Here is a 26,437-nt window from a genome sequence, read left to right as displayed (position 1 = left end):
GAAATATAAAAAGTGGTCGAAAATTTCTTGTAAAAATAGTGTGTCCGCGCGTGTGCTCAGTACACCAGCGCGACCACTAACGTAACTTTTTTGAAATGAAAAAAATTACACAAACGGTCGCGTCGTGTACTGAGTACATGGCGGGCAATAGCTCAAGTTTGTGAAGAGATAGAAGGTTGCGACTTTCGACAAAGTTGCTTATCTAGTTAAGACACATCCGGTGACATACAAAAAAGTTCGGAACTGATTTGCTAGATGACGCCAATAATGAAGAAATTAAATTCATTTAGGAATACTTTCGATGATGGAAAATAAAATTCGGGATTAAGTCAGTAGTAGGTGGAGATGATGAGAAAATCAAATTTTTTTCTGAATATTGCGGAACGATGATGACATAGAACACTGCTGTTCGCTACAAAGTGGTTTCTATAGTCAAAACACGTTAGATAACGCATCGTTGTCCTTTTCACCATTGATTGCGTTCCAGCCAATCAACAGCTATTTTTATGATTTTCTGACTATGTATTGCTTCAACTTTTATCAAAAGACAAGATGAAGAGCACAGACTGATCAAAATTCTTTTGACGAAGCAATTTCGTCAAAAGACATCGGATGAAAACAAATCTCACACCAGGAAGAAGTCGACAGCCAAGGGGTATGTAAGTGTTGCTTCTAGTGTTAAGGATAAAGCGATTCAGTTAGAGTTGAAAATGCTAGAAGAGCAAGGGCGAATTAAAGAGCAAGAGTTGATAGAGGAAAAGGAAAGTAGACAAAGAAAGCTACAGTTAGAAAAATAAATGAGAGAGCGTGAGTTAGCGTTAGAAGCCAAAAGGTTGGCTGAGGAAAAGGCGTTCGAAGAGAAAAAGCTCGAGGATGAGGAAAAGTTTCGTAAAGCCCAGTCAATAATGAGACGGCAGTCTCTCAAAAAAATGAAAAGTCTTGTCCGGCAATTGTCGCAGCGCGGTAGTGACACTTCGAGCGTTTTTAAAAGTGAGGCGGTGAAATCCGTTGAAAAGAAACTGAAAGAGCCCGAGAGAAGGGAGGACGATGATTGCCAGTATTCCAGTGCACGAGTGGAGATACCACCGACCAGCCGTCAACTAGCGATGCGACAAGTGATGGGGAAAGATTTGCCGGTATTTTCTGGTAATCCAGAAGACTGGCCTATCCGGATCAGTAATTTCGAACGGTCTACGGTTACGTGTGGGTTTTCCCAGGATGAAAATTGAATCCGGTTGCAACGTTGCCTGAAAGGTCCAGCATTGGAAATGGTGCGTAGCAGACTCCTTTGTCCAGTGTCCCATATTTTTTTTGTCTAACCGATTTTTTACACTCGCGACAAAGTCACGAAATTTCACCTACCCCGGGCGGTTGCCAATGGGGGATTAGGCTCGGTGGATCTGCACATTTTTTTACATAGCATTATCATCTGAGGTATATCTGTCGTCTTGACCCAGAAACTGACGGACAATTGCACAGGTGCTGAGTATCGCTGATTTCTGCATCGCAGCTAGCTCCCGGTCTAATCTCAACACCTTCAGGTCTTCCAGCAATACTTTCGGAACCACTCCGGTTGCGGAAAGCAATATCGGAACTATCCAACTATGCAAACGGACGATACTTAACAATTTTGTGACCGTGTGTTGACTCCAAATTACGGCTCAGTGGAATGGCGACGTCAATGATGGTTACTATTCGTCTACCCTTGTCGTAAACCATAATGTCCGGTCGGTTGTGGTGAATAAAAAGGTCCGTCAGAACGGTGCGGTCCCAATACAGCTTGAAATCTGGTTTGTAGCGGTAATTTGGCACATCTTCCTCCAACAACCCATATTGCAGTGCCAACTTCTGGTGCAATATCTTTGCTACGTTGTTGTGACGTTCTGTATAGGCTGCATTTGCTAGTACTAGGCAGCCAGCAATGATGTGGTCGATGGTTTCTTGTGGTTGATGGCACATTCGGCATACATCCTCTACATCCTGATGCCAGATATACCGTCTACAATTTCTCGTCGGCATAATCCCGTCTTGAATGGCTATCAGGTTGGATTCGACCACTAGAGAGAGTTCACCACGGGAGAGCCATAAGTTCGACGCGACCTTGTCGACATAAGGCCGGTTCAATTGGTAAGGGTGAGCACCATGTACTGCTTTCTGCTTCCAAGATGCAATCTTCTCTTCCATCGACATTAGATTGCATCTGAGGTCGTAGTCTGGTTGCGCCAGATGTAAAGCGATGTAGCCCCTATCAGCGGCACAAACAGCTCGGTATATTCCGTGTCGAGTTGCGCATTCTACGAAATATTCACGCATCTGACGCACCTGAGCAACGCACAGTGCTTGAATGTCGACTATTCCTACACCCCCTTCTATTCGTGGTAAAGTAAATCTCTCCAATGCCGATTGAGGGTGGCGCATACCCACTTGTTTGAATTCTCGCCGCACCCTCCTCTCAAGATCTTCTAGGTCAGTTTTGCTCTACTTCACTACTCCAAAACTGTAGGTCAACAAGGGAATGGAAAATGTATTCAGTGCTCGTACCTTATTCCCCGCGTTGAGGAAAGACTTTAGGACATGGTTCACCCGACATAAAAATTTATCCCGCAACTCTATCTTGATGTCGGTGTGGCGAATACTGGTGAGCTGCCTTTTTTTAACGAGTAGGGAAGCTTCGTTCCGCAAAGCCGAAAATCTGCTATCAGACACCTGAGAAGATAACTCAGGGAGTGGAGTTTGGTATCCCGACCCCCCGTGAGGATCCAGACCCACTAAAACCCTACTCGAGTCTCCAGCCTCAATCTCCCCTGGCACCACCTTATCGGTATTACTTCAGGGAGGGGCTATTGTGCTTAACGCACGCTCTTAGATAACTACTGGACTATGCTAGTTAGGCTGTTTATTCGCTGTTGATCATGTTGCCTTTCACGCCCGCGAAACGAGGGCATATGAAGAAAGCATATTCTGCAGTTTCCTCAACGTCCACGCATTCGGGACACGCGGGAGACTCCGCATGCCAAACTTGTGCAGATACTGTCTAAAACAACCATGCCCTGACAGAATTTGTGTCAGGTGGAAGTTGACTTCGTCGTGGCGCCTGTTGACCCGCCCGGATAGTTCCGGGATAAGTCGATGTGTCCACCGGCCTTTTGTGGAATTAGACCATGCCCGCTGCCATGTGATCATCGAGGCCGATCTTGTGGTACTCCGTATGCCTCTAGTTCCACGTTGGTTGAAGCACTCTACGTCCTCGCTGATGATGATACCAATAGGCATCATACCCGCTAAGACGCAGATTGCGTCATGTGAAACTGTGCGATACGCACTCGCTACTCTTAAGCTAATGAGACGATAGGTGCTTTCCAGCTTGGCTAGATAGCTTTTGGTACCTAACGCCGATGACCACACCGATCCGCCATACCTGAGTATGGACTGGACCACGTTGGCTAATAGCCTTCGCTTGCTGCCATAACCGCAGAGCTATTAGACATCATACGAGACAATGCCGAAATAGCTGTGAAAGCCTTGTTGCAGGCATAGTCGACGTGGCTCCCGAACTTGAGCTTGTCGTCGACTATGTTCTTACTGGAACAATCGGAATAGTCCCACGCGACGAAAAAGGACTATGGATTGGAAACTCGGGACGTGGAACTGCCGATCTCTCAACTTCCAAGGGAGCACTCGAGTGCTCTCCGACGTATTGAAGAGCCGCAAGTTCGACGTCGTAGCGCTGCAGGAGGTATGCTTTTTTTTTGTATTGTTTATGCAGGGAGAAAATCTTCATAGACAGCACCTTCACGGTGCCGAATAGGATTCACATGGTGCCAACATGCGCCTACCTACTAAAAACTATCCTGCTGCCCATTCCTGAACCCCTCCCGGAACTACCGTTAGGTTTTACTTCAGGAGGGAGGACGTGCCGAGGCACTCCGACTTGTCTGCTGCGTGTGTGGGTTCACACAACACCCTTGCCATTTCGTACCGCCACTACCCTTCCCTTAGGGCCTGGGCTTAGCCCATTACTGACCCTAGCAAGCTATGTGGTATGCAGGAGGTATGCTTTTTTTTTGTATTGTTTATGCAGGGAGAAAATCTTCATAGACAGCACCTTCGCGGTGCCGAATAGGATTCACATGGTGCCAACATGCGCCTACCTACTAAAAACTCTCCTGCTGCCCGTTCCTGAACCCCTCCCGGAACTACCGTTAGGTTTTACTTCAGGAGGGAGGACGTGCCGAAGCACTCCGATTTGTCCGTTGCGTGTGTGGGTCCACACAACACCCTTGCCATTTCATACCGCCACTACCCTTCACCTAGGGCCTGGGCTGCCCAATCAGCCCGTTACTGACCCTAGCAAGCTATGTCGGCTCTGTCGTTGCAAACGTTCTAGCCGTTGCAACTCCGTTATCACCGCGGTTGCCGCCCTATCGACGGCACCCCATGCACGCTGCTCAGCGCACATTCTCTGCACGATGTTGTCGGCGTTGGTGTCTTCTCCAACGACCGCAAGCATCACCCGCCGAGTGGACGTAAACCGCGGGCAGTGAAAAATCACATGCTCCGCCGTTTCCTCGGCTACCGTGCAAACGGGGCAAAAGGGTGAATCTACCCGCCCGCGCGTATGTAGATACTTCTTAAAGCATCCATGACCCGACAGAAACTGGGTAAGGAAAAAGTTTACCTCACCATGACCTCTGCCAATCCAGGACGATATGTTCTGGATCAGCCTATGGGTCCACCTACCATGGTCGGTGCGATCCCATTCTGCCTGCCAACGCCTAATAGAGTCCAGCCTAACTCTGTCCCTAGCGCCCCTGACGTTCCTCTGCCTATGGCACTCGATATCCTCACCTAGGAGTATGCATATTGGGATCATGGCTGCAATAACCCCAATCGCATCCAACGATATGGTACGGTAGCCGCACGCAACGCGCAATGCTAACAGCCTGAACACCTTGTTCAGGCATGCCTGATTGCGCTTACTCTCCAAAGCCGGGGCCCACGCCGGTGCACCGTATCGTAGCACCGACATGGCAACGCTGGCCATCAGGCGTCTCTTACTGCTGCTAGGACCGTAGCCGTTCGGCATGATCTTAGACAGAGCAGTGACCGCCGTTGACGCTTTACCACAAGCATAATCCACATGACTGGTGAAGTTCAGCCTGTTGTCTGTCATGACACCCAGGTACTTCACACTTCGTTTGGAGACAATCACCTGTCCCCCCACGATTATTTTTGCCTCTATGGCCGACTTTCGGTTGCTGACCATCACAGCTTCCGTCTTATGGTGGGCCAATCGCAGATTGACGCCCGCCATCCAACCCTCTATTATGCTTATGGCGTCTGATGCCAGCATTTCCACATCCTCCAGAAACTCGCCTACCACTGTAAGGACGATATCATCGGCGAAGCCAGTGATATCGACCCCAGTGGGTAGTTCGAGCCTCAGCACCCCATCGTACATGGCATTCCAAAGCGTGGGGCCGAGAATCGAACCCTGTGGAACACCTGCTGTCACTTTGTACCTCTTCGCCCCGTCCGCCGTGTCGTACACTAGCGTCCGGTTCTCGAAGTAACTCTTAAGCAACCTGCATAGATGATCCGGTACCCTCATCCTATGCAGCGCTACCGCAATTGCACCCCAGTTAGCGCTGTTAAAGGCGTTTTTGACATCGATTGTGACTATGGCACAATACCTGTCGCCTCGCCTTTTCCGTTTCATAGGCTTCTCGGCCCTCTCCACTACGGACTTTATGGCATCTACAGTGGACTTCCCCTTACGGAAGCCAAACTGCGTGTTTGCCAGTCCGACATCACTTTCCACTACAGGCGTCAGCCTGTTTAGGATTACCCGCTCTAGCAATTTGCCTAGCGTGTCCAATAGGCAAATTGGCCTGTACGACGAGGGATCACCAGGCGGTTTCCCCGGCTTTGGCAGCAGTACCAATCTTTGGACTTTCCATTTGTCTGGAAATTCGCATACCTCTAGGCAACTCTGAAGCGTCTCTCTAAACATATCGGGATACGCTTGGATCGCCGCTTTGAGTGCCTCGTTCGGAATCCCGTCAGGACCGGGCGCTTTCTTCGATTTCAAACCCCTGGCAATTACGATGAGTTCCTCATTCGTGACCGGAGTGAGGACATCATTCGATTGACCGTACGGGGTCGGAGGCCACCAAACTGGATCGTGTTGCGGAAAGAGCCCTTCCACGATGACTTTCAGCTTTTGGGGGCAGGTTTCCTGCGGCGCAGATGTACCCTTCATCTTTTTCATTACCACCTGGTATGCACCACCCCAGGGGTTTGAATCCGCATCGCGACATAGCTCCTGGAAACAGGATTTCTTGCTACGCCTAACCTCTTTCTTAAGCGCCGACCTTGCCGCTCTAAGATCAACTCCCCGAGCTTCAGCATCTGCATCGGTCCGGGCCCTCTGCGCTAGCCTTCTCGCTCTGTGGCACCTGGAACGGAGCTGGGCAATGGTATCACTCCACCAGTATACCGAGCGACGACCGTTCATTGGCTGCCCCGTCCTAGGCATAGTGGTATCACATGCCCGTACTAGGACGTTGGTCAGCTCACGAGCACTCAGGTTCGAGCGGGTGCTCTCTGCACTGAGTGCTTCAACAACAGGTCTTTGTCGAAGGCCTTCACTTTCCACCTCCTCCCTGTCGACTTCGCCCCGCGTGGCCGTAGCGCCCGTCGTTCAATCGTGTACCGTATAGCTTGGTGGTCACTATGCGTGTACTCATCTGACACCCTCCAGCCCATGTTGGCAAGCAACGTTGGGCTGCAGAAGGTGATGTCGATGATCGATTGTTGTACCCCCCTACAAAAGGTACTGACGGATCCCACGTTAGCCAGACTTACATCTAGCTTGGACAGAGCTTCCAGCAAGCTTTGTCCCCTCGGAGTAGTGCACCTGCTACCCCATTCGACAGCCCAAGCATTGAAGTCTCCTCCAATGACAACGGGCTTGCGGCCCGTGAGTTCGTCGGTGAGCACGTCTAGCATCCGGTCAAACTGCTCCGGCGACCACCTAGGTGGAGCGTAACAGCTACAGATGCAGACGCCATCGACCACCGCGATCACGAACCCCTCTTGGTCGGACGACACCACCTCCTGGATCGGGTATCTACCCATCACGGCGATCGCTGCCATCCGACCCTTATCGATAACCTAGTTAGCGCCTCCACGGGGGACCCGGTAGGGATCCGCGATAATGGCAATATCGCACCCCGTCTCGGCTGCCGTTTGCCAAAGCAACTCCTGTGCCGTTTCACAGTGGTTTAGGGTAATCTGTATAACCTGCACCCTTATCGTTGCAATGCCCGCCTATAAGCCGCACACAGTGGGCCACCTGTGGCATGCTTATTTCCCGCATCGACTGTGCAGAGCATGCACCTGGGGGGTTTGCTACATCCCCTGGCGAAGTGGCCATCTTCGCCGCACCGCCTCACAGTGGGGCGACTCCATACAAATGCTGGCCAAGCAAAAAAATTTCTTTAAATCAAGGATAATATGCAGTTCTTAAGTAATTTGGGGGTGCTGAGCCCGAATTTCAGGTTTATTTTGCATTAGAACGAATATTTTTTGTGTTAGGGAGAATTTTCAACTATTTTTCAAGTATTTTTTAAGTATAATGACGTATAAGAAATACGGGTCATTTAGAAAACTATTGCAGATGGACTTTTATAGGATAAAACATTATATAAAACAATATAAAGTAAGTATGAGCTTTAATAATCAACACAAAATCCATAGCCCAATCCATATATCCAAATTAATATTAATCAAAAATCAAAACTTTTCCCCTTATTAGTTTTCTTAATCTTCTTTATCTTCATCTTCTTCTTCTTTTTCTTCTTCTTCTTCTCCTTCTTCTTCTCCTTCCTTCGTTTTACGTTTCGTCTTCAATAGTAATATAGCGTTCTCAGAAAGATTTTTCTAATTACATTTTTCCGTTTCGAAGAAGCTATAAGCTTTATCCGGAGAAATAAGAAGACGAATAATTCATGATTTGTATTTTCACACTCATTTTTGCATGTAAAATATTGTCTTGTATTTTTATCACTATATTTAGCATAAGGTAATAACCTTATTTTTGTGAGGGTCAATACCAGTGTAGTGGCTAGCATTCACGCCTCTCACACCGAGGATCGTGGTTCAATTCCCAACCCCGCAGAAGTCACGAATGCCCCGATTTGTTAAAATGGCTATAATTAAACAAAAAAAACATATTTTTGTGCTTCTTCTGTCATTCGTCCTATCAGCAATATAGTTGTCTAGATTCATTTATGACCGCGAATTCAAATTCTTTGCATTGCAGTGGACGTATTATATGAGGACTATACCCTGAGATAAAGGTTTTTGGTATACAAACAATAAGTTTCGAATTTTTCTGAAATAATGTGTTCAAGAACTTGCTATAGGAAAATTTCTCAACCTTTCAATTAATTTCATATCTATACCCGTGATTTCAGAACTAATACCAGGATTGGCATAAGATCTACGAGCTCGTCATTACTATCGCTGTATCCTCCAGATTTCCTTCAACCTCTAAAATCTAGTTTATCCAACTATGTAAAGGAGATATCCCATAATTAAGATATCCTACGTTTACTTTGAGTGTTTGAATTTTGTCTATATTGTTGAATTCGTATATAGTAGCCTTACAAGCGTAACATCTATGCTCTGCGCTACTCTGCGCTAAATGAGACTATATCCATTTGAAAACTCATATTTTACGCTAACTTTTACCGGTAGTGTCAATAGTGGCGAACCTTGGCTTCAAAACTTTTAAGCGTTTTTTATGCGAAAATATGGCACTTTTTTAATGAAAATTAAAATTGTGGCATACTATGATAAAATTACTGCATACTCAATCAATGGGCTTTATTCAGCACTATTTTTTGAAGAACTTTTTCTTAGACACCGTTGTAATCCGAGCTACCATTAGACCTCTAGCATGTTTTGAAATATTGGGTTATTTTTCAAAAAACGCTAAAACATGCTGAGATAGCATACTTTCAAGATTCATAGCAAAATTCAAATTTTGTCATATTGATCTAAAATTTTGGATTTGAACACTTCAGTAGTATAGAATCACAGGAAAAATACAACGGAGAGTCGAAATGAACTTTCACTTTTTGGCTGCTGGCCAGCGATTCCCCACTGTGCGCCTGCACAGCTTGGACCGATCGGGGGCCTTACACTTGGCCGCCCGATGGCCAAAGCCCATACACCTGAAACAGCGTTCGATACGCCGTTTCGACACCAGTGTACACACTGACCATCCTACCTTAATTTTACCAGACGCCAACATCTTGTTGGCGATTGCCTCTGGCACGTTTAAGGTCGCAGTCTGCATATCACCGTATGCCTTCCTCAACCGGATGTCTGCGGGTGCCACATCAACCTTAAGATGATCCCGCAGAGCATCACTCAGGTCCACTGTCGACGTAATCTCGTCGAGGTTTTTGCACTCGACCAGAACACGCTGCGACAGCGCCTTTACCTGGCCCGCTTCGCCCAGGGACTGCTCTACCAGTTTCTGGTAATTCGAACTCTGGACCGTTGGGTCCTTTTTGAGTTCGAAAAGCATATCCCCTGCCTGGGTTCGGCGGGTCTTTACTACGTTGGCCCCAAGCTCCTGCAGCTTGGGGTCCACTCGAACCTTACGCAGTAGTTCGGCGTACGACAGCTCACCTGTCAGCTTCACTACTAAGGCGTCGCCCTTATGGACGCGCCTTGGCTTTGGCTTTGCAGCCGCAGCCTCGCTCGGTTTCGGCCTCGGCGGTTTAGGCGGTTTACGCCTAACCACCTGCCATTCCTCATCCCCGGTCCCGGAAGCACCATCCGGGACCGCCTCCGCACGTTCGCTGGTAGAGGCGCGAGCCGAAGTCCGCTGCCTCTTGGCTACCAGCGTTGGTCCATGGTCGGGCGTAGCCGCCTTGTGCTTGGCAAGCGGCGTACGCGCCTGACTAGGCATGGCCACAGCCTTAGCGGCTATGACCAGAGCTTCGGCGATTTCGCATCGCTGCAGAAGCTCTTGCCTCTCCACCTCGGCAGCTAGGTATGCAGGAGGTATGCTGGAAGAGCTCAACGGTACGTACGTTCAGAGATGGACATCCACCAGAGCTGCGGCAACACACACGAGCTGGGTACAGCTTTCATAGTGATGGGCGAGATGCTGAAACGGGTGATTGGGTGGTGGCTAATCAATCCTCGAATGTGCAGGTTGAGAATCAAGAGCCGATTCTTCAACATAAGCATTATCAACGTGCACAGCCCTCACCTCAGAAGTACCGGACAAGGATGAATTCTACGCGACAAGGATGAATTCTACACGCAGTTGGAGAGTGAATACGACCGCTGCCCAAAACATGATATCAAGATCGTCATCGGGGATTTCAATGCTCAGGTCGGCCAGGAGGAGGAATGCAAACCGGTGATTGGAAGGTTCAGTGTACACCAGCGAACCAATGAAATGGGCCTAAGACTTATCGACTTTGCCGCCTCCAAGAATATGGCCGTACGTAGTACCTTTTTCCAGCACAGAATCCACCATAAGTACACCTGGAGGTCATCAAATCAGACAGAATCACAGATCGACCACGTTTTGATCGACAGTCGGCACTTCTCAGACATTATCGACGTCAGATCCTATCGAAGCGCTAACGTTGACTCGGACCACTACCTAGTGATGGTTAAGATGCGCCCAAGACTCTCCGTTGTGAACAACATTCGGTACCGACGCCAGCCTCGGTTGGATCTCGCGCGGCTGAAGCAACCAAACGTCGCTGCAAACTACGCGCATTCACTCGAAGCTGCGCTGCCGGAAGAGAACGAGCTGGACGAAGCCTCTCTCGAAGACTGTTGGAACACTATCAAAACAGCCATCAGCAGTGTAGCGGGGAGCTCCATCGGGCATGTGGCCCGGAATCAGCGGAACGATTGGTTTGACGATGAATGTAGGAGGGTGATGGATGAGGAGAACGTGGAAAGACACAAACAGAAGAAGATGCAGCGAAACCAAATCTTTCGGGAGAAAAAGCGCAACCTGGAAGAGCAAGAATATGCAGAGTTGGAGCGGCTGCATCGTTCTCAGGAAACGCGGAAGTTCTACCAGAAACTGAACAGATCCCGCAAAGGCTTTGTGCCGCGAGCCGAAATGTGCCGGGATAAGACTGGCAGTATTCTGACGGATGATCGTGAGGTGACCGATAGGTGGAAGCAGCACTTCGACGAACACCTGAATGGCGCCCAGGCGGAAAACCATGGCGGCGGGGAAAGCGATTTCGGCGGTGCAGCAGACGGGGAAGAGGTGCCAGCCCCAACGATAGGAGAAGTTAAGGAGGCCATCATGCAGCTAAAGAACAACAAGTCAGCTGGAAAAGATGGCATCGGAGCGGAGCTTATTAAAATGGGACCAGAAAAGCTGGCCGTTTGTCTGCACCGACTAATTGTTAGAATTTGAGATACGGAACAGCTACCGGAGGAGTGGAAAGATGGGGTTATCTGCCCGATATACAAAAAGGGCGACAAGTTGGACTGTGAGAACTATCGAGCGATCACCGTTCTCAATGCCGCTTATAAAGTGCTGTCCCAAATCATTTTACGCCGTCTATCACCAATTGCGAATAGATTTGTGGGAACTTATCAAGCCGGCTTTGTCGAAGGTCGGTCTACAACGGATCAAATATTTACACTGCGGCAAATCCTCCAAAAGGGCCGTGGATACAGAGTTCCCACGCATCATTTATTCGTTGACTTCAAAGCCGCATATGATACCATCGACCGGAAAGAGCTATGGAAAATCATGGACGAGAACAGCTTCCCCAGGAAGCTCATCAAACTGATTAAATCTACGATGGATGGTACACAGTGCTGTGTTCGGATTTCGGGTGGATTGTCAAGTTCATTCGAATCACACAGAGGGCTTCGTCAAGGTGAAGGTCTTTCATGCCTGATGTTCAACATAGCGCTACCAGGTGTTATGAACCGAGCGGATATCAACACGCGGGGCACGATATTCAACAAATCTAGTCAATTCTCTGCTTTGCCGATGACATGGATATTATCGGCAGAACATCTGTGGTGGAGGCTGAACAGTACACCAGACTAAAGCGCAAAGCAGAAAAGATTGGGTTAAAGGTAAATACGTCTAAAACAAAGTACATGCTGGCCAGCGGAACCGAGACCGAACGACACCGCTTGGGCAGTAGTATATTGATCGACGGCGATGAGTTTGAGGTAGTCGATGAATTTGTCTACCTTGGCTTACTGGTAACGGCGGACAATGATACCAGCCGTGAGATTCGGAGGCGTATTATCAGCGGAAGTCGTGCTTACTATGGGCTTCACAAGCAATTGCGGCCGAGCAGACTAAGTCCCCGTAAAAAGTGCACCCTGTACAAGACGCTTATTAGACCGGTTGTTCTCTACGGGCATGAAACATGGACAATGCTCGAGGAGGACCTGCGAGTGCTCGGAGTCTTCGAACGACGAGTGCTACGAACGACCTTCGGCGGCGTACAGGAGAACGGAGTATGGAGGCGGAGGATGAACCATAAACTCGCACAGCTCTATGGCGAACCCAGTATCCAAAAGGTAGCTAAAGCTGGACGGATACGATGGGCAGGGCATGTTGCAAGAATGCCGGACAACTACCCTGCAAAGATGGTGTTCGCCTCAAATCCGGTAGGAACAAGACGACCAGGAGCGCAGCGAGCAAGATGGTTAGACCAGGTGGAGCGAGATCTGGCGGAGAGTACTCGGTGTCCGAGGAATTGGAGAGCGGTAGCCCTCAACCGAGTTACATGGAGAAACTTTGTTCAACAGGCTTTGTCTTAGGACGGCAAGCCACCTAAGTAAGTAAGTAAGTATAGAGTGGGCAGCCGTCAACTCAACCTCTGATAGATTCACCGTAGACTTCCAAGGTGATATCGTCCGCAAAGCCGAAAATAACCACCCCTACCGGGAACTTTAGCTTCAACACCTCGTCATACATGACGTTCCACAGCACCGGGCCCGGTATGGAACCTTGCGGAACCCCTGCGGTGATTGGAACGCACTTCTGACCCTCCTCCGTGTTGTAGCATAGCACACGATTCTGAAAATAATTTTCCAGAATTCTGTACAGCGACACCGGCACTTGGACGTTCCGTAGCGAGTTGGCTATGGAGTCCCAGTTAGCGCTATTAAACGCATTTCTCACGTCGAGCGTGACAATTGCGCAATAACGGATACCTGTCCTCTTGGGCTGGATTGCCACCTCGGCTGTCTTAGTGACAAACAAAATGGCATCCACAGTAGATTTGCCTTTTCGCAAGCCGAATTGGTTCCTTGACAGACCGTTTGTACCCTCCGTGTACTGTACGAGTCTGTTAAGGATAACCCTCTCCAGTACCTTGCTGGCAGTATCGAGCAGACAGATCGGCCTGTATGACGAGGGGACACCAGGAGGTTTTCCCGGCTTCGGCAATAGGACCAGGTTCTGTCGCTTCCATCTGTCCGGAAGTGGCCATCTTCCAGGCATCTACTCATTACTGCTCCGAATAATTCGGGAGCCTCTAGAATAGCCGCTTTAATGGCCATATTCGGGATACCGTCTGGCCCCGGTGCCTTACTCACCTTTAGGGATTTAGCGATCTCAATGAGTTCCTCGTTCGTAACCGTCACTTCCTCCCCGACCTCCAAAGCGCCGTCGCCCACGTTACTTTGGATGTTCGGCTGGGAGGCCGACCATCCTACGCTATGATCTGAGATACTGGAACGTCGGCCGTGGGACGACTCAGCGGCCTGGGGTCAGGGCCTTGGCTCGTGGCGCGGAAAGAGGCCCTCGATGATCCGCTTCAGCATCTCTGGCGATTGCTCTGCGGGCGCCCGTATGTCCCGTCCTGTCCCGCCACCAGCGTCCCGTATGTCATCAAAACATTGCAGTTACGCTATGGTCGGCCAGAAACGTTGATCAAAACAGTCACTGAAAAGATGCATCGTCTTCCTCCACTAAACACGGAAAGTTTGGAGAGTATAGTGGACTTCGGTATGGCAGTTGATAATCTGGCGGAACATCTGAAGACTGCCAAGCAGCAATCGCATTTAATAAATCCGTCACTACTTCATGAGCTAGTAGGGAAACTTCCCGTAGATTACAAGATGAAGTGGTCGGAATATAAAAGTTCCTTTGCCGAGGTTAATCTTGGAACGTTTGGAGCGTTCACGTCTTCGTTGGTGAAGTTGGCGTTCGAGGTGATGGACGACACCCCAGCAGGAAAGACATTCAAGGAAACGTACCCGAAGCCCAAAGACCGAGGGTTTGTGCAAGCTCATTCGGAGCAACCTTCGGCTGGGCTGGGCCATCATCGGCAAACAAGTGTATCTTTTGCCAGATAGAGGGACACAAGGTTGCGGATTGTTACAAGTTCCAAGCCTTAAACGTAGACGAGCGGCGCGAGGTTGTCGGTCAAAACTCGCTGTGTTGGACGTGTTTCAATCAACACGGAAAATGGCCATGCAAGACTTGGTAAAGATGTGGGATTGAAGGATGCCGTCTACGTCACCACACATTGCTACATGCGACGACATCATCAGTAAACAGAGCAGTCTCTACAAGCCATACCGGCTAGCAGACTATTGGTGCTCCTCTTTTACGGATTCTCCCAGTAATGTCGAATGTCACGTCACTCCGCGTATCGAGAAATTACCTTAGAGTCCTCCGGCTAGCTAATCACTGATTACAAAACTCGCAGGTATACGATTTCACATTTAATTTAATGGTGGAATACCGATTGTGAAAACAAAGAGACGGACATATGATTTTCTTACTCGGCTTAAGAGTTACATCTGCTGTTTTTCTCCTTACTCTAGGATCACCTGGATCGCGTTGGGGCCCCATGATGACTGCTACAACATTTCAGGTGAACGAGCACTGCTCCGTCACCGCCGATCTATCACTCACGTCGTCCGCCTAACTAATCTTCACCGAATCAGTGCGCCGCGATGCTTTACTGCTCTGCTTGTCGGGGCTTGATCCCTGCACGAGATATGACTATCTCTTCAAGTCACCGTATAGTCAGTCTTGGCCTAGCCGACTAAGCACACTGAAGAAGTGTCGTTGAATGGCCGATTAGTGCCACAATATTAAAAAGTCCTGCAACGAATGCAGCGGTATTGACCAGAATCAAATTGAACGGTGTTATGGTTTACCCTCTTCGAGGGCTTTTATTTCACCTGGTGGTTCTCAACGGAGGTATCGACGATTTCGGTTAGGTGAGATGATAAGCCTTACCAATGTTCGCCTGTGATTTTGCCAGTGGGTCCTTAATATGAGTGATGGTTGTCGTCTGCTGGCTGGCGTATTTGGGATCCAATTTAGTTGCAACTCTGACTGCAATTGCAGTTGAAAGCAATAGTTACCTGCCTGTGATCTTGCACGGGGGTCCTTGCTATCACCTGTCCTTGATGGAACGATGGTTATCGACTGCTGGCTGGTGAATTTAGTGAACCATATAATTGCAGTTCAGACTTCAATAGTGATTGAAGATAATAGCTACCTGTACGTTTGTGTCCGGAAGCAAGTATGACTCGAATCTCGTCGTATTTAGCGGACAAAACGTATTCACCGCACTTGACTACCCCAGATCGGCGCCACCGACCTGCAGAAACTGAGGCTTTATCTGTTGGAGGATGGACCAATTCAAAGCTTGGCTTGAACAAAGAAAAGGGCTACACTCATCAGGTTACAAAGGTGGCAATTTTTGAAAATATTTGTGGTAAGTACGCAGTAAGCTTGTTTCAGTAAAGCACAATTTCGTCTACAAAATACTTTTACATGCATAGTCAGTTTCGAAATAAGCGTAAATAATTTTACACTAGAAATACTCAGAGTAAGAGATACACGGTAACAAAAGCCAACGATTTGGCATCAGTTTACAAAAACTGCCAGCACTTGCTGCGGAGCAAGCAAGTAGCTGACAGGCAGCCATGTCAACATGTATAGTGTTACCGTAAACGAGATATCATCTATTCACCACTCCTCATACAAGTTAGCTCTTCAGCTGTCAGTGGGGCCCATGAAGACTCCTTAGCCCGCAGTGATGTTAGCTCTTGTCAATGCAAAGCAAATGAGATGAGGGTGCCAGTTAGCTGGGAGCAAAATGCTGTAGCAGTGTGACTTGATTGTTTTCAATATGATCCGCTTCTGTTTTATTTACTTTTTTGTTTGATTTCATAACTATTTCAATACTTGTTAATCAAATATTCAAGCAAACAGTATGCATGATCGATTGGCTCCCTTTTGACAATAGAGGTTTTCCGTCAAAATTTTTTTTTCCACTAAATGTTCGGTTTTGACTCTTAGAAATTATACCCATATAAAACTTTCTTTATTAAAACCTCTAACTACTGTAAAAATGAAAAACTAAAATACGTATATTTCAACCCGTCACTTCTCGGATGTATTACATGCCTTTTTGTACCAGTGTCCTCTATTTTCACCACTTCGAAACCATTTATGCCACTCTTTACTCTTGTGGCAAGCAACGCACGAAACGAAAAAGAAGGTAATCATTAGCTTCATTCGTTTTGTCCTTTTCACTCAACCGCTGATACACATATGTCAATATCTGTTGTGCAATGCTGCCAGAAAATCTGAAAATTTTAATAAACAGTGCAGCCGAAACGAATTTTTTAAAACTCAACATTCGTGATTTGGTGAAAAGAAACTCACCATTCTTGCAATTTACATTGTTTGAAAAATCGTAGTAAATTCTAGAGTCAACGAAAAAAATATATTTTTGCACCATTATCACTCGTATTGGGAGTACTTTCGAGAAAAAATAAGAAAAGAAGGGGTATGATCTGACGGAAAACCTCTATTCTCGCTGCTCGATTGGCTCCCAAGATGGCTGCTTCTACGTATCTCTCATACTCTGAGTATTTCTAGTTTACACCAGCATGACTATTGAAATATCCAAGGGGTTTCCAGTAAGACGCATAAGTGTGTAGTAATCGGAGATTACTTTTGTAATCATTTACGAATTAATTAGCTAATCAATGGTAATCAGTGGAGTAATCAATGATATCTTAAGTAATCATTGGTAATCATGATTAATTTATAGTAATCAAAAGAGATAATTGCTGGTAATCAGAGGTAATCAGTAAAGTAATCAAAAGTAACTTTTTTCAAAGGTGCGTAGTAATCATTGCTGTTGGAAATCCTCTAAGGCAAGCTCTATGACCTGTAATTTCACTGTAGTCCAGTGATGACCAAACCGTGGCCCGCGGGCCGCATACGGCCCCTCGAGATGATTCGTGTGGTCCGCGGACTGATATGAAAGATGGTGGACTTGTGGGAGGTTTTTTGATGACATAGGAGTCACTCAGTTTAGTCGTAATGCTTCGTGCATGTTGTGGATCTGAATGCTTTCCAATTTAAATCTTGTAGTGATTCCTAAAAAATGGTTTCTGGTATCGCATATTTCAAATTTTGTTATGCACATGAATGGACAGAAATTGTTGCGGCCCGCCGCATTCATTCATCTGATTTGGCCCGCACCATGCCTATGCTTAGGCATCACTGCTGTAGTCCATAGAACAGAACATATATTGCCCGCTTCTTTGGTAACAAAACGCGCTGCTCACTTTTTGACAGTTTCAAATCGTCTCAAAAAGAATCTGCTTGGCTGTAGGTATGTTTTGTTACCAAAGAAACGGGCAATATTTCATTTCACTTTAAATCGAAGGGAAAAGGTTTTGAAACCCGAATGATTGGCATCTGAAACAAAATTATCAATATTTGCACATTGAAATTCATGTGTAAGTTCGCTTGTAAGGCCGTGTCTATTTTTATAGGTGTAGCATACGCGAAATGTCGCGTAGGTTGATGCATGTATATCACCCTACTGACATCTGTATATCGAGCTGCAGTAAGTGATAGTGACTGAATGTCCCGGGCTCAAAATTTGACAGCGGGCCCAATACACTGGCGAGGCAGTCGAGTGAAACGTAACGACGAAGTGCTATCTCATTTCTGCTCACGCTATCATGTTGACACCCAAAACATGGTTGTCTGCCAATAGGGTGGATGGCATTTAAATATTCGCCGTGATAGTATAACATTTTGGCGAATCCCAACAAACATTTTATTTGAATACCTAGTAGATTATTCAACCGTTATACGGCCAATATTTAATATTCATGCCATTTTGCGGAACACCAATTCTCGGTTGAGCATAACGCGGCATATAGTGTTTCGCGGAATACCATTTTGCGAAAAACCTTTTGGTGGAATGTACTATTTCACGGAAAATCTTTTCGCGGAAAGTACTATTTCGCAGGGGTGATCCTCTCCTTACTCGCTGTCGCACTTTCGGACCCAACTGAAGGAAAGCAAAAGAGGTCAGTAGAACTAGGAAAACAAATAAACCTAGACAGAGGTGGTGTTTGCGGAGGGGCGTCCCACATCCCAAATTTGGTTCCATATGCTTGATAAGTTGTCGAGTTATGAGGAAATTTGTATTTCATTTGTAAGGAAGCCCCTCCTCTTCGAGGAAAGAGCGGTTTTAATACACCATAGAAAAAATTCCTGCTTCCGACATGACAAATTTGGTTTCATTTGCATGAATAGTTTTCGAGTTATGAGGAAATTTGTATTTCAGTTGTATGACAGCCCGCCCTTTGCATAAAAAACTTTCACGCCGATCGGTTCAGCAGTTTCCGAGTCTATAGGGAACATACAGACAGACAGACCGAAATTGATCTTTATAGTTAATACTAGCTGACCCGACAAACTTCGTATTGTCTCAAATTAAACTGTGTTGTACATAAATCATGAATCTCGATGATCTTTGTCACAATCTCGAGTTGTGCAAGTTTATGAGGAGTTCAACTTTAGATGATTCATTTTGGCAGTTACTTGCTATCGCAAGTATGCTGATATTCGAACCCAACTGCAGGAAAGTGGTAGAGATCAGTAGACCTAGGAAAACAAATAAACCTAGATAGTGGTGATTTCTGCGGGACGGTTGCCAGCCCCCTCCCTCCAGTGGCCGGCGCTTTCGACGGCGGGCCGCCGGCAGCACTGGCGGCTGTCTCGCTCTGAACTGAAAGTTCTGATCTAGTGTTACTATAGACAGTTTTTGTGGTCTTATTATTGACTAATGTTTTATGGAAGAGTCTTGAATTTCTGAGTTCAATTAGTTTTTGAGCTCCGCAAAAAATTCTGTTTTATTTGTATGAGAGTCCTTATCCCCCTACCACAGAGGTGAGAGGTCTCTAACCATCATAAAATAAATTCATGACTCCGAATTCCCCCACATGCCAAATTTGGTTCCATTTGCTTGATTAGTTCTAAAGTTATGAGGAAATTTGTATCTCATTTGTATGAGAGCTGCCGATCGGTTCAGTAGTTTCCGATTCTATAAGGAACATACCGACAGACACAGACAGACAGAAATCTATTTTTATAGGTATAAATATTTTGAAACGGTGGTTCTACAATTGATGAAGGGACGGTAGGGGAAAGTATTGAACATTTCTTGGGAATGGAGGGCAAAGAGTGGAAAAGTAGGGGGAGGGGGGTTAATTAGTAGCTACGCTTAACAAGTTGTTGTGAATCCAAGCTTTTGTCGCCTACCGTCCCTTAATCAATTGTAGAACCACCGTTTCAAAAAATATTAATAAATATGTTTGACCGCGTTGTCAAGGTCTTAAAACTAGAGGTTGGTTTATTTTCATAGGAACGGAGCCTTTCTCCGAAAACTCGCGCTGAGAATCGTGGCTAATACGCTGACAGACGAACAGCGTCACGCGCAGTACGTTGCAAGTCTTAAGGGTCTGGACAGTGTCGTCGTTCCTACAGTTAGATTAAAACTTCTCGGTCGGTGGTTTCTACAGTAGACGGAGGAAGAGGCACAATTTGTGTCTAAAAATAACCCAACCAGATACGTCGCTGCCTTAATAACGGTGGTTGCGCAGTCTCCTTTTGTCCAGCGCCTCTATAGTTCCAAGCTTGGCTCGACCCATGCACCTTCCAGCATTGGACAAAAGGTAGGAGTCACAACGACAACTTGTTAAGCGTAGCTACCAATTACCCCCCCCCCTTGCTTTTCCATTCTTTCCCATCCATTCTCAAAAAATTTTCATTACTTTCCCCTACCGTCTTATCATCAATTGTAAAACCACCGTTTCAAAAAAATATTAATAAATGTGTTTGACCGCATTTTCAAGGTCAAGACTAAAAACTCGAGGTTGGCCCATTTTTAAAGGTATAGGTATAGGTTATCTCAAGCGGTCGGACACCCAGCACATTGTGTCGCGGCACTCCAGATATATCAAGCGGCACACCTCCGGTTCAATTTTACATATGAAATGGGAGCACTGCTAGTTGTCAAAATCATCTCGCACGGTTCCCAGATCTATCAGATTATAACGAATTTAACAAATCCTGCAGTTCGGCACTTTCGGTACAGCATCGGCACAGTTCGGCTCGTATCAAGTCGCCTAACATAAAAACGGCTGTGCCGAGCGACCGACCTCTTGACGTTATCTATAGATTTTATAGATTGATGTTCCTTACGTGTAGTTAGGGGTGTAGTTGCTATATACAGTGGTAACCCGATTTTGTCACTCCCCGATTTTGTCACGTTTTTGACCCGATTTTGTCACGTTTTTTACCCGATTTTGTCATGCTTTTGATTTATCAAAAGCTTAGTTTGAAAATCATTTTCAAACATGTCAAATGTGTTAAAACACTGTGAAAAGAACTGTGTTGATTTTCGTGGAGTTTCCACAAAAGTTGTTTCTTATCTCCACAACTATAATAGCTAGAAGGTCACTTTCTTTGGCAAAGTTCTTTATAATAATCTTCTCAAAAGTTTTGTAGAACATTGTTTTGCTCTACCTCTTACTGCTAGAAAAATAAATTTTCTATCTTACTTTTAGGGGGGTTAATCAAAGAATCGTTCATACCATAAGAAAGAGCGTTTTACGCTGTGACATTTCTCTGAACATAGTCAACCAGTATAATCAACCATTCCGGCGCAATTAATAAACGCGTGTTTTCATACCTGTGGGACCTCACAGCACAGGTGACAAATGTCCACAGAGAGGTAGAAGGAAGTGCGAAAGGTCCTAAAAGTGATCAGAATGAAATATATGTAGTTCGTTCTAAGTTATCTGCAAAAAAATATAAAATTGAAAAAATACCCGATTTTGTCACTGTCCCGTTTTTGTCACCCCTATTCATCATGGGGGTGACAAAATCGGGTCATTACTGTACTCCTATTTGTTGTATTTAATATTGTAACGGTAAAAATATGTGTTTTCTTATGATTTTTGATGTTTTTCTTCTTTTAGATAAGACGGCCTTAAAAACTCGGCGTCGAGGCAGAACAAGGAAGAACTAGTTGGTAAAGTGCGCTATTGAACCTATTCATCGTATTTTTTTGCCAGTAAATCAATTTGTCCCTATCTATTGAGGAGGTAATAATCCCTCATGAAGCCAACATGGTACTAATATGCTGTTTTACGTAATCGTTAATAATGCTTTCTCAAATAAAAATTTTTCAAAGCCTACGTTTAGATATTTTTTTTCGATCTATGATCCAATTATATTGTTAGTTGGTAACAAAAACATTTCATCAAGAAAACTAGCATTTCTTCCTCGCACCCATACAAATGACAAGTCACATGAGCGACAGCGCACCCTCCCGACAAAAGTTAAGGCTTGTGTACATGCATTGGTGGAAAAAGATGTGCGCGAGTGTGGCAATACATTGCATACGTGTTTGTGTTCATCCATCTTTATATAGAGTAGAGGATCCATATTTCGCCAGTTTGATGAATCCAAACCTTTTTTGCATATTTTTGGTCGACTTAAAAGAAATTATTTGACGAATTGGTGAAACTAAGGGCATGTACTACCAAAAATAATTAATGCATTTGGCTTGTTATTAATTTATCATGTATTACTTACAATTGGAAAATACCATGTCATACTTAGTGTATAATTTTTTACAAAATCAAAACGAGTGGCGAAAATACTATTGGGGAAAAATGTACTCAAACTGTTTCATTATTCAATTATTCTTGACTAATATGATTCTATGTGCAATATTTCAACTAATTGTATACCGACTTCACTTTAAACTTTGGATAATTTTGAAAAATTCATCAAAATTAGTTCATCATTTTTAGTCATGGATCCAAATTTCGCCACTTGATTTTTTTTAAAACCGTTTTCGTTGTATGGTCTCTAGTTATGTCATTTCTTTTATAAAATTGCAGAAATTAGAACAAAATCAATAAAAAAAAGTTAGTTAAAAAAAAGTTGGTTCAGTAGTTTTTGATTCTATAAGGAACATCCCGACAGATAGAAATCCATTTTTATATATAAGATGTAAAAATATTTCTCCTATCTTGGTGCTTTTCATTGGTTTATTTGTGGTTTTATTGGTATTTTATTGGTTTTCAAAAACGTTTCATAAACAATCACTTGAAAACGAAGCAAAATCTATTTAACAACTAAATTTATTAAGAATATGGAGAATTCGTTTATAAATTTAACATTAAAATCTATTTGAATCGAGTTTTTCTAAAGTGGCGAAATTCGGGTCCAGAGGCTGGCGAAATTTGCCAACTGGATGGCGAAACGAGAAAAATACACAATTTAGTATGAATATGATGATTGAATCAGTAAAAGAAATGTCCGAAGTGTAATATTTTCATGTTATCAAATACCGTCATCCGGGGCGAGATTGTGCAAAAAAGCATATGTTTTTGTTCTTTAGCTCAGTATACACACAATTTAGGAACTAAATTGATTTCAAACCTGTCAATATGTACTAAATTGTTCAATTAACAACTACTGTACAGATGGTTTAGTTACAATGAAACCTAATTTTACTGGAAGTGCATGAACTTTGGCACAATCTCACCCCTTCTAGGGGGTGACATTGTGCCAAAAACTTAAAGTTAAGCTAAAAACCTAAACAGTAAATGTTAGCATGTTTATAAACAATACATATAAATATCAGTATAAAGTAGTTCATATGGGGCCGTCCATGAACTAAGTGGACTATCAGGGGCAGGGCGTCAGCCGAAAACAACGCATCATACAAAAAGTATGAACGAAAATAACCCGGGGAGGTCTGAAATAACTAAAAATGATTTCGTAGTCAATGGACAGCCTTTATATAACCCGTAGCGTTTCTAGGGTTTATTTGTTTATTTATTTGTAAAAATCAACTGACATGGATTGTCTTATTGAATATTTCTGGTCGGTTTATAAAAAGCTAACATTATACAATTTTTGAGCGAACTTATGTGATGGTTCATTAAATTCAAATAAACTTTCCACAATAGAAAAAGTCCGGATGCAGGCAGTTATTGGCACATAGGATCCAAAGGTGGTCCGATGGAATCTCGGTTGCAATAGCTCGGTTGAGCGCAGGGCACGTTGCGATGCACGAAAGTTGATGAGAGACAGGATGCTCGGTGACTCGATTTCGCCATTTAAGATTTTTGCAACACACACTGCTTGCTGAATCTTCCTACGCTGTTCAAGTGTCTGAAGACCCAATAAACGGCAACGATCGGCGTACGGTGGTAGATTGATTGGGTCGTGCCATGGTAGGTCTCTCAACGCAAGCCTCAAGAAACGTTTTTGCACTCTTTCGATACGCAAATTCCACGACAACTGATAGGGGCACCATACCAAGCAAGCATTTTCAATCAACGGGCGAACTAATGAACAGTACAGCGCCTTCATGCAGTGGGGATCACTGAAGTCACGTGCAATTTTAGCAATGAAACCGAGCTGTCGGGAGGCTTTCGATATTGCCGTGGTACGATGTAAGTTGAACGTGAGTTTGGTGTCAAGCAGAACCCCATTGACTTGATCGACTCTTTTGAGTACATGTTCATTTATTTGGTAATTGAAAACAACCGGACTGGCGATGCGGTGGAAAGTCATCACTTGACATTTCGTGATGCTGATAACAAGCCAATTTTTCTTGCACCAATCAACAAACACATCCAAGAGCCTTTGAAGCCGGATACAATCGTCTATGGAACGAACTACTGAATATAATTTCAAATCGTCAGCATACATTAGCTTGCATCCAACTCCAAGCAGCGAAGCAATATCGTTCACAAACAGCAAAAACAGAAGCGGTCCCATGTTGCTACCTTGTGGTACACCCGACAAGTTAGTAAACTGGGAAGAGAAGCAAGAGTCGAGCTGCACGCACAGGACTCTACCACATAGGTAGGAACTGAGCCATTTCGTAAAGTTCTGAGATGCACCAAGTCGTGAAATTTTCTGCAGCAGTATTTTATGGTCAATACGATCGAACGCAGCCTTCAAGTCCGTGTAGATCACATCAATTTGTGCCTTTTGTTCCATATGTGATATACAAGTAGATGTGAACTCCAATAGGTTTGTGCTTACGGATCGACCAGGCATAAATCCATGTTGGTCGGTAGAGATATAGCATTTTGTTCTAGCAAGAAGAAAATTGCTCACTACTATTTCAAATAGCTTGGACGCAGCAGAAAGACTCCTGATACCACGATAGTTTCGAACGTTCCGACGATCGCCACTTTTAAACACCGGGAACATGGATGACTGCTTCCAGATCGTCGGAAATTTTCCGTCCTTAAATGATTTGTTGAATATCTGGCACAACGGATCCACTAACGCAAGTGCACAACGGGCGAAGACTAGAGCCGGAATTCCATCGGGTCTAGGGTAACTTGATCGTTTCATTTTCTTGGCAGCTGACAGAATCATATCGGAAGTTATTTCAAAAGTGTTTATATCCACTAAATCAGCAGGAACATCAGCAGATGCGACGACAACCTCCGAATCAGATGCAGATTTTTTAGCAAAAACCGACGCGAAAAATTTCGCGGATAGTTCACACGATTCCAAAATACTATTTGCTTCAGCGTCATCAAGAAATACATTAGAAGAGGTAGCAGAATGTTTTCGTTTCGATTTAACAAAATTCCAAAAACTTTTTGGATTTCTGCGAAGGTCAATTTGAACCCGCATAACGTAGGATTTGTACAATGTAGCATTTAATCGTCGAGAAGCATCACTCGAAAGTTTGAAATTCTGTTTTGCCATTGCAGTCTTCCAAAAACGGTGTTTACGCTGCCAAAAGTTGCGCTCTCGTTTCAACTCACGAAGATGAGGGGAGGACCATGGAGGGGAAACAGGCCTTTTTGCAACAGGTAAATTTGTGTTCAACCACTGTCGTAAAGTGTCGCAAAAGTAAGTTGCCATATCGTTAACGTCGTTGTATTCTGACAGTGTCACCCAGTTGAAGTTCAAAAAATAATCAGAAAAGGCTTTAAAGTTCATTTTGCGATAGTTCAAAGCAGTAGATCTATTCGCAGTGCAAACCAGCGGAGAGCAGTTATTCATTGCAGCCACTTCCATTGACAATGTTAAAGGCGGATGGTGTGGATCAACGGGTAGCAGTGGGGCGACGCAGACATCAGTAACAAGCTGTTGTTCCAAAGAACAAAAAACAGGTCGAGTACACGGCCGAGATGATTTCTGTGCAAATTTGTTTGGTGAAGATTTAAAAAATGCAACAACAACAAGGGGGACAAGGGGTTAACAAGGGGGGGATATATGAACGGGGCATACCTATTTGATCATTTAACAAAAATAACCATTACTTCGTTCGAGAATCCGCGGCCGCAGGACATGTAGCCCATCCCACCCCCCTCCACCGTCCTTAAAACTGGCAGTTTATACACGGTATAATATATTCGTCTTATATTAGAGTGTTTATTCAAAGCATCTGAAATTTCCAGAGCAAAAGTAAAAATTAGTTTAAATTATTTAGCAGACCTTTGCTCCAAAATGGATGATGCTATCTAATCTGTCAAAATATTGTGCTCAATAGTAAAGAATGTGAGTGTACTGGTGTATACTAACATATTTTTGTTGTGTATGTGAAATCCGCAAATTGGATCGATCATTATGGCTTGGCACAATCTCACCACCGTGAAGCTCGAAAAGTACAAAGTTTCGAAAAATATTATTTTCGTAATCAAAACTTATCCAACACATAATAACCTTTCAATACATTGTAAATGATTAGTTTATATACCTTCAAAATAGCAAGTTGATGCAATTTCTTGTTTGGGTTGGTTTATGGGGGACATTTTTTACAAGCGTTATTTCCGAGTATTTTTGATCGCGAACTTTGAAACCATGTTTAGGCTAAATAGTTTGCTAATATTATCTATGTTCCATTCTAAGTTATGAATAAATATGTTATGTTCATCATCATTTTGAATTTAGGTGACCTGTTTTTAAGATATAATAAATTTTCACAAATAAACATTTTTGGTTTTTGGCCCAATCTCACCCCCGTGGCACAATCTCACCCCGGATGGCGGTATCTGAACTTATAGA

At 44.8% G+C, this 26,437-nt stretch overlaps 1 protein-coding gene across 1 annotated transcript in view; it reads left to right on the top strand.

Annotated features, from left to right (window-relative positions):
• Positions 1–21,541, top strand: part of LOC128743284 (protein ELYS) — a 65,740-nt gene extending 44,199 nt beyond the window's left edge. Inside the window, exon 10 of the mRNA XM_053839829.1 lies at positions 21,358–21,541. Coding sequence (XP_053695804.1) covers positions 21,358–21,407 — 50 coding nt within the window. The 3' untranslated portion in view covers positions 21,408–21,541. The remainder of the gene's footprint in view (positions 1–21,357) is intronic.
• Positions 21,542–26,437: the final 4,896 nt, after the last annotated feature.

Source organism: Sabethes cyaneus, chromosome 3 (genome assembly GCF_943734655.1).
Source record: "Sabethes cyaneus chromosome 3, idSabCyanKW18_F2, whole genome shotgun sequence".
Classification (NCBI taxonomy): Eukaryota; Metazoa; Arthropoda; class Insecta; order Diptera; family Culicidae; genus Sabethes; species Sabethes cyaneus.
Note: the sequence above shows the minus strand (reverse complement) of the source record. Positions and strands in the feature narration are given on the sequence as shown.